The sequence below is a fragment of the Parasteatoda tepidariorum genome, chromosome 9 (genome assembly GCF_982258835.1).
Source record: "Parasteatoda tepidariorum strain Cologne lab strain chromosome 9, Ptep-v5.0, whole genome shotgun sequence".
Taxonomy (NCBI): domain Eukaryota; kingdom Metazoa; phylum Arthropoda; class Arachnida; order Araneae; family Theridiidae; genus Parasteatoda; species Parasteatoda tepidariorum.
In genome coordinates, this window is record NC_141763.1 from 75,493,977 (window position 1) to 75,503,834 (window position 9,858).

The 9,858-nt window shown below is 32.4% G+C and overlaps 1 protein-coding gene across 1 annotated transcript; it reads right to left on the reverse strand.

The window, feature by feature from the left end:
* Positions 1-2,512: 2,512 nt before the first annotated feature.
* Positions 2,513-9,614, reverse strand: LOC139424864 (uncharacterized). The gene is made up of 5 exons (XM_087151475.1): positions 9,351-9,614; positions 6,896-7,766; positions 5,905-6,814; positions 4,473-5,802; positions 2,513-2,530 (listed from the first exon to the last, which is right to left on the reverse strand). Exons 1-5 carry the CDS (start codon positions 9,612-9,614, stop codon positions 2,513-2,515), a joined length of 3,393 nt encoding a protein of 1,130 aa, XP_087007601.1.
* Between the last annotated feature and the right edge of the window lie 244 nt (positions 9,615-9,858).

Here is a 9,858-nt window from a genome sequence, read left to right on the forward strand (position 1 = left end):
GGCTTCATGCTTGCGTTTGCGTACGGAATCCTTTCATTTTTCCGTTTGTGTGTAACGCTTAAAGTATTTCCGTCTACGTTCTTTGGCTTTGGCTTTTTCAGCCCCCGTAAGTTTAGGCCTTGGCATCGTTTTTTTTCTTGCCTCAACTCTAAGTTTTGGCACCGTGTCAATCAGTTTGGACCCTCTTTATTTGTGATATTCACCGGAATTAATATTTAAAACGATAAAGTTTGATCTGTAGGTTAGAATTTCTGATTCTTAATTAAAACAATAAAAGCAAAAACGCCGTTCAAATGATGAAATTCTCTTTTACTCACAACTCAAGAAGTATTTATGAGATCTCTCTCGTCCCATATCTCACAAATAAACTCACCAACTTAATGCATAGCAAAATTAAAAGTGAAAAAAATAATTCTGAAAAAATTATCAAACAGCAGCGGTCGTTATAACAACGCATGCGCAATGTTTGCTATTACTCTTGATTATTGTAGTTGAAAAGTGTGAGGACGCCATCAAATCCAAAACAAGACCCATTTTGCCAATGGGTAATAATTCAAAAAAACATACATTAAAACTTGTTTTTTATTGATTAGAGCTACAATTTCACGAATCGCTTTATTGTTATATATTTATCAAACCTTATGGAAAACTTATTCTAAGGGATGTAACGCGCTAACCGGTGGTCCGATGTCCGGGGCAAGTTTAGAATAGTCAATTAGGCAAGCCGTGGTTTCAAACTGCGGTAGCTCAACCCACCATTACAGCGATAAGGCACTAGATGTGACAACCCTAACTCACCAATACAGCTATAACTGAATCTGCGGAGTAACCCCAGAAAAGATAATTAGCCCCTGAATCCCACAGTGAATCCAAATGAGACTGGATTATTCCACTTCTTATAAGGGGGAAAGGCTAGAATTTATGGCACTTGATCTGGAACTTGATGGCTGCGGATCCGAAGTTCGCTGTGACTCGAGTTCACTGTGAATCCGATTTCAATATATCCTTTGCTAACACATTAGCTGTTCCTAATATTCTCTGTCTACTATTGATTGACTATTGAAATTAAAATAATTGTACCAAATACTAATTTCAGATTAAGACATATACTTCATTTAAACATTTCTTTTTTCTAAATTAAACAGATATTTTTAAAATTAATATTTTTAACACCCTGATTATATTTTTGAAATCAAAATTAATTTTATATGGCGCTTAAAATATTTTTTTTTATATCTCTTCGTGTATTTTAAACAAAAGTTGGGTGAAAAAAATTTAAAACTTGTGAGGAGCTAAAGGAAACTAAAGATTAATTATAGTACATTTATAATTTATTTAAAATTAAAATGTTGATAATATATTGTAGAACTATTTAATTATATTAAAATAGTTTTATTTATAAGCACTTATTTTGACACTTGTATGCGTCTATATTTTGGTTTGATAAATTACATCTCTGCTTATATTAATCATGACTGTTCCTTGAAAAAATAACCATGATTTATTTACTAAAATTTAATCTATCGCTTGGATCTATTTGACTAACTGCTGTTGAATTCGTCGTCGGAATCCTTAGATCCCAAAAAGAGCGGGTTTTCAAAAAGGGAGAATTATAAATGATGTGTCACAAATGAGATTGCTAAAGCCAACGAACTGAAGAGCTCTATTTCAAAGACTTTACTGATGCTTGAATCATAATATTCTGAAGAAATCATAAAGTTAAAAGATTTAAATATTTTATAAATTGAGCCAGATTAACAGTTGTGGAATATTTACTTAGGATTTGGCGAAGAACTCTTCGCAATTCTTCATTCATGGTTTATTATTCGCCATCTTCATTCCAGATATGCTCTTAGTTGGCAAAAGCAACGAACAGTAGGTGAACCCTTTAATGTTCATATGTGTTATTTTTATTACTTAATTTCAGATTTGACAATTTTCTTTTCGCTTGCAAGAGCAAAAAATTGAAAGGTTAAGAACAGCATTTATAGTAATTAGTTAACCTTGTTCCATTTTGGTTAACCTATTCTCCATGTTTTGTTAAAAAAAGGTTACTAATAAAACATAAAATACTGTTTAAAAATCAAAAATATAAGATTCTATCTAATATGTTTGTTTACAATAATATTTTTTGAACCATTGGAGAAATTGATCAAATAACAAATTTGAAATATTCAAAGATTAATAGTTTATTGTTTAAATTTTACATTATTTTTTTCCCTTTACTTATACGCCTCTTAAAGTTATATAAATCAATTGAAAGCTCCGCATTAACTATTATATATAAATATTATACATAAATATTATATATTACATGTAAATATTATCTATATATATATTTCTCTTTCACGGCACCAAAAAAAGCCTCATTACAACTCCCCGAATGGCAACGTTAGAAAATCGACCAATGATTGCTGCTAAGAATGTCACATGGCAAATCTAGTTGAGGTGGCTTAACATATAGCGCTTTTAAAAACGGAAACAATAACCAGAGTGAGCATTATCAGGCTGTTCAATTCAGATTCATACCCTAAAAACAAGATAATATTTTATTTAAACTGGCTCAACATATAGCGCTTTTAAAAACGGAAACAATAACCAGAGTGAGCATTATCAGGTTGTTCAATTCAGATTCATGCCCTAAAAGCATGATAATATTTAATTTAAACTCAATTAGGAATTAATTAATTAATTGAAGTGAGAATGCTTTAAAAGGCAGCTGTTGAAATGATATTTTTCTACTGGGAATTACCTAAACGTCTTAAAAACGTCTAAGTGTTTGTATTGAATGCATTGAATTTTTTTATATTTCGCGTTTATTTATGCATTGAATTTTCACGCTTTAAAATGCAGAATATTAGTGAAGCTGCTAGGGCTTTTAAACGTAATGAAAGAAAACGTGTTCGAAGAGCCCAAGAAAGTGTTGAGGAATGTTATGGAAGGCGTAGATTGCAGAGATCAAGTGCAATAATAACTGTTCAAGATGTAACAGTAGATGTCGAAGAGTATAATATCTGCCAAAATCAAAACTCCCCGATTAGAAATGCAGCATGGCGACCTCCACGTGGTATTTCTCGGGTAATGCTAACAGCCATGCATTTTAATTTATTGTATATAAAACATCCTTATTTTGTTCTAAAATGTTATGTACTTTATCACAAATGTTAATTAATATAGAAATTGATTTCAATAATGCTGATCACCAAAAAATATTTCATTTGGCGATAAAACAAATTTTTGTGTTCTTGAAAATGAAGGACTTTTTGAGGGTTATTATCTTACAAGGAAAAGTTAGGGTTTAAAGTTTATATTTTCAAATAATAAAAAAAATTTCTAAAACTTTCAGAATTTCTAGCAATAACTAATTTATTATACACATTTAGTTATATTTAGGTGAGTAACAGCAATATTTGATAATTTATTTTGCTAATATGTTTCTCATTTAGCTAATGTTTTGATTTTTTCACCAGGCACAATCTAAATAGCTAATATACTTTTTTAAAAGCCAATAAGAACATTGATAGAATTCTTCTACATAAGTACAATACTATGTCTTTGATGATAAAATACTATGTCTTTGATTATAAAATACTATGTCTTTGATGATAATATACTATGTCTTTGTGCTAGAACATCGTGTTCATTGGCGAGCGAGCGCTATCGAGCAGGGGGCGGAGCCTTCTAGTATATTATATATAAATATTATATATTATATATAAATATTATGCATTATATATAAATATTATGCATTATATATAAATATTATATATAAATATTATATGAAACTCATTTCTGAGGCTACTTGCTCTGAGGTTTCCTATAGTTGTTCTATGATTTCGATTTTGCAAAATTTATTCTTCAGTTATTTGATTGCTGTGATTGAGTGTCCCAGAAAATAATATAATTTTTTGCAATTTCTTCTTTTTCTATAATGAATTTAAAAGAGATAATACTTTTTAAGAAAACGCATTCGACTTATAATCCAGCGTTTTGCGTCTAATCCTTCGAAAATGTTTTAAAAAAGTGATAGTGACTGTTAAGTGTTCGTGATATATTGAGCTATAAAGTAGCGGACTGTAACAAACATAAACATTTATTTACAAACTTAATAACATAAAATTGACAAGATCATTTTGAGTAACAGGAGATGTTCTCTGTTCTAGAGTTGAATGGCAACTGAATAATAATGTGTTATATGATGAGAGCGCCGCCTCGTGGCAATTCTTAACACTCCCCGCCGATTGGATGTTTAAATCCAATCATTATTAATTACAATGCTTATTACATAATAAAATAAAATGAAAAATTGACAATATTCATACAAAACATCAAATATACATACACGTAATTTCAACTTTACAATTATAATGAAAATTTTAACACAAGAATTAATATATAGGTAAAATACAAATGTTGCGTACTGATCTTTTAAGTATATTGCCTTGTGGCAAACGTATATTTACAACTCTTACCTTCCCATCACTTCCCTTAAATATTTCCTCAATTCTTCCTGTTAACCATTTAGTTGCTGGCAAATTCTCTTCTTTCACCAACACTAAAGTTCCAATTTTAACATTATCTTTACTGAACTGCCATTTGTGGCGTTCTTGGAGATTACTTAAATAATCTCTCTTCCAAAGTCTCCAAATTTTTTGAGAAATTTTAGAAATCTTTTCCCATTTACTGAGTCTATTTTCATTGATATCTGCAAGTTGGGGTTCTGTAATGGAAGTGATGGGTCTCCCAATAAGAAAATGCCCAGGTGTTAGGGTATCAAAGTTTTCGAAATCAGCTGACAATGGAGTCAATGGCCTGGAGTTTAATACTCCTTCAATCTCTGCTAAAACTGTAATGAATTCTTCCAAAGTAAAATTGGAGTTTCCAGCTATCCGTTTTAGGTGGAATTTAAAAGATTTAACGCCGGCTTCATATAATCCTCCAAAATTTGGTGATCTTGGGGGGTTATAATGCCAATCGATTTTTTCCTCGGCAAAATATTGAGCCAAAGGTTCATCTGGTGAATTAATAATTTTGAAAAGCCGTTTCAGTTCAGCGTCTGCACCCACGAAATTTCGTCCATTGTCAGTGAAAATTTTAGAGGCCTTACCTCTTCTAGAAAAAAATCTTTTCAAGCTAGCTATAAACCCTGTTGATGTTAAGTCACTTACAAAATCTAAATGTATTGATTTAGTACAGAAACATACATAAATTGCAACATATATCTTATTTAAAACACCTTTCCTTTGTCCTTTAAATTTTATATAAAATGGTCCACAAAAATCAATACCTGTTATGATAAATGGAGGAGAAGGTTCGATTCGTTCTTTAGGTAACTGACCTATTAATTGTTGCTCTAAAACTGGTTTGTTTTTTGTGCACGTAACACAATTGTGTATTACCAACCTGCACAAATTTCTGCCGTTCACAGGCCAATATTTTTGACGTATTAAGTACAACAAAGTTTGTGCTCCGACATGTAAATATTTCAAATGAAAATAATGTACAATCATATAGGTTAAGGGATGTTTTGCTGGAAGGACAATTGGATGTTTAGTATAATCATTAACACTTGAATTTACAATTCGACCTCCAACACGTATAAGACCCTTTTTATCAATAAAACAATTAAGAGAAGACAATTTACTTTTACCTTTCACATTCTCACCTTTAATTAAAGCATTCAATTCTTCTAAATATTCACTTTGGGCAAATTTTAAGAGAAAAGTTTCGGATTTGTTCAATTCTTCAGAATCTAAATACCTACCTGCCTTGTTCTTTGGATTTTTACAGTTATAGATAAATCTAAAAATATATGAAACTATACGAACAAGTTTAGAAAAATTATTGGTAAGTTTAAGTAGGTAATTATAAAACATAACATTTTGATTAGTTAAAGCAAAACACATATCCTCTTCAACAGAGGAACCTTTTTTTAACTCTGAAAGGTAAGAGTTTTCAGCAATAGAATTAGTGCACTCAAACACTGAAATCTCATCTTTTCTTAAAAACTCGGGACCTGACCACCAGACCTCATTTTTCAGAAGAACTTCTGCACTAACTCCTCTCGTAAGAATGTCAGCAATGTTAAGTTTACCGGGAACGTGTGACCAAGATTCAGGATTGCTAAGGGCTTGAATCTCTTTCACTCGATTGGAAACAAACTGTTTCCATTTGTGATGAGGTCCTTTGATCCAGAACAATGCGATCTGGGAATCTGTCCAAAAATGAACTGTTGGGGATCCTTTTCGTTTTACAATCTGTTCTATTTCTTTTGCAAGTCTGGTTGCAAGTAATGCACCCATTAGTTCTAGTTTTGGAAGAGTCAGTTTCTTTAATGGAGCAACACGACTCTTTGATGCTATAAGATTAACTGTGATTTTGTCACTGTACTTCACTCTAAGGTACACTGCTGTTCCGTATGCTCTTTGGCTGGCATCCGAAAATACATGAATTTGAAGTACCTTGGCATCATCTAGACTGGAGTCTAGAATCATTCTAGGAACTTGTAATTTCGAAATGACAGGTAACTCAGACCTCCACTGAATAAATTGTTGGCGAATGTCTGGTGGAAGTTCCGTATCCCACGGACACTTTCTAAGCCACAAGTCTTGGAGTAAACACTTGAGTCTTATTGTGTACGGACTAAGAAAACCCAATATGTCGAACAGTTTTCCGATAGTTCTTAAAACAATTCTTTTAGTAATGCTTTCTTTTCCATCGAATTTAAGCAAGTCTTTCAGATCTACAGAGATGTAGTCTTCATGCACATGCCATGGCAGTCCTAGAACTTTGTGTAAATTGGCAGCAGGATTGGCTTTCGAATGAATGGGATGGGTTTCGAACCCTCAATCCTTCCATAATTGTACCAGTTCCTTGCTGTTTGAACTCCATTTACACAGATTCATGCTTGCTTCTGCCATAATTTTCTTGGCTTCGTCCGACATCTGAAAGGCAGATTTCACGTCGTCGAGAGCTCCTATGAAGTCGTCGACATATAGACATTCATTGAGCATATTCGTCGTAGCGGGATGCAACTCTTGATATTTTTTGATATGTTCCTTAATTGTGGCAGAAAGCAAGAAGGGACTGGCGTTGACACCAAAAAGAACTCTGCAAAATCTAAAAATATTTATGTCATACTGCTCACTTATGGCCGGGTTCGAACTTGGAAAAAGAAATCTCACTGCATTTCGATCTGTCTCATTCAACGATATTTGAAGGAACGCTTTTTCGATATCTGCTAAGATCACCACAGCATTCAAACGAAAAAATATAAGCATGTTAAATATCAGGGGATTTAGGCTAAGTCCTGAGTATAAACAGTTATTTAAGGAAAGTTCACCTTCTTCATGTGAGCTGGCATCAAAAACTATTCGTTTACTAGAACTGACTGATTCTCTGTAAACCATGGAAAATGGTAGATAAAATAGCGGTTTATCTGTTTGTACTTTGTCTTTTGGGACCTTCTCTATGATGCCTTGATTTTCATAGTCTTTCAGAATTTCACGATAATCTTCATACAGTTCTGAGCGTCTCTCAAATTTTCTAATCAAATGATCTAGCCGTCCTCTGGCTACAGTTAAGTTATCGTTTAATTCCCTAAAATCATGTTTCCATGGTAGCCCAACTTGATACCTCCCTTCTTTGTAATCTACAGAATTTTTAAAGAGAGCTAAAGCAGTACTTTCCTCATCTGTATTATCATTTGGAACTATCCCAATTGACTCTAATTCCCAAAATTTATTTAACCCTTCATCAACATTGTCCTGCATGAAATAACATTTGGAATCATGTGGGTGTGTAGAGGGGATCGAACCTGTAACCATCCACCCGAAAACTGTTTCAATTAAAATAATAGAATTACCCCTTAATCGAATTTGATTTCCTTTTAACAATTCATAAAATACGTCTCCTCCTAAAAGAATCGATATTTTTTGCGGTAAATAAAAATTAGGATTAGCGTACTTTACGTTTTCGGGTAAATTCAAATTAGAAATATTTATTTCTTCCGAAGGAACATTTCCGGCTATTTCTGGCAAAATTAACAATTCGAGTTCCTTACTAAATGATTCCTCATCATTACTTATACGCGAATAAATCTTCTCAGTGATCGGAAATACTGTATTTTTTAATCCAATTAAATTTGACCTACAACGCGATCTTTTTAAACCCAATAAATTAGCTGCCTCTTCAGTAATAAGAGATTTCATACTTCCAGAATCGCATAGCCCTATTAAATGCAAATATTTTCCGTTCGATTGCAATATTTTAACTTTCACTGTAGAAAGAAGAACGTTTTTATTTACATTAAAAGAATATAAACATGGTGCCTCTTGCGGTTTGTTATTAATTTCATTTTGCATTTGTGATTGCGTAACTTCTTGTTCCGAAACTGAATTATTTCTTTCTTCCCTGCTCATTGGCGCCACACCCGTATTTTTGTTTTGATTTTGTCTATCGAAGAAAAAGTTCGCTCCGTGTAACATTGTACTATGATTCTTGTTACAAGATTTACATTTTAAATGAATTTTCTTACATTTAGACATTGTGTGAAATCCGAGACAATTAAAGCATAATTTATTCCTTACAACACATTTTAATCTATCATCTGCGTTAGAATCGATAAACTTTTTACATCTGAAAATAGGGTGGGATTCCATGCATCCTAATAAACAATTATTTTTGTTTTCGTTTTTCACCATTAGAGTTTTGAATTTCGGGGTTGGTTCCCGTTTAAATTCGCCTGAATTTCTGTTTACATTTTCTAGTGCTTGACATCTTTTAGTTAAGAATTCCGTAAATTTTTCCCAACTCGGTAATTCTGAACCCAATTCCATTTCGTATAATTTACGTGAGTCAATATCAATTCTTTGAATAATTATATAAATTAATATTGCTTCGCAAAGAGGGTTCGTTTCTAATTCTAGTTGTTTTAATGATCGCAAATTACTTTCAATTTTATCGAGCATCTGTCTTAAACTAGACGCAGATTCACATTTAACTTTAGAAAAATTAAATATTTCACCAATATGACTCATAATTAGCAACCGTGTATTTTCAAATCGTTTTTTCAATGCTTCGAATAAACTGTTGTACGTATCATTTACCGTAATTAATTGTTTAGCGTTACCCTTAAGTGCCGACTGAAGGTAAAACAATTTTTGTTGTTCTGACAACTGTTTGTTATCGTCAATTAAAGACATAAATTGCGTTTTGAATGACAACCATTCAACATATAAACCTGAAAATTCGGGAAGATTAATTGACGGTAATTTTAGTTTACAGTTACCAGAGGACGAACCATTTTCATTTGAATTAGAATTTGGATTTAAAAGTTTTTGAAAGCTTACCTCGCATGTTTCGAGGTCAATTTGCAGCCCATCTAAACTTTCTTCAAAATCTGGCAAATCCTCATCCGACAAAGTAGAATAGCATTCGCTGCGTAGATCCTCTAACTTTGTTCTAAGTTTATCCAAAGTTGATAATTTTTGAGTGATGTCCGTATTGTCTACAGGTAAATCAGTATTTTGCAGAAGTGCATTTTCAATCCTTGTCAATTGTCCTCGTATATAACCCCGTTTTCGGTTAAATACTGTTATTTGCTCCAAAGCCATTGTTCGTTTCGATTTCGTATTAAATTTTCACAAGCGTTCGGTTTGTCTTCGTGCTCGGCGATGACCACTTTTTGTTAAGTGTTCGTGATATATTGAGCTATAAAGTAGCGGACTGTAACAAACATAAACATTTATTTACAAACTTAATAACATAAAATTGACAAGATCATTTTGAGTAACAGGAGATGTTCTCTGTTCTAGAGTTGAATGGCAACTGAATAATAATGTGTTATATGATGAGAGC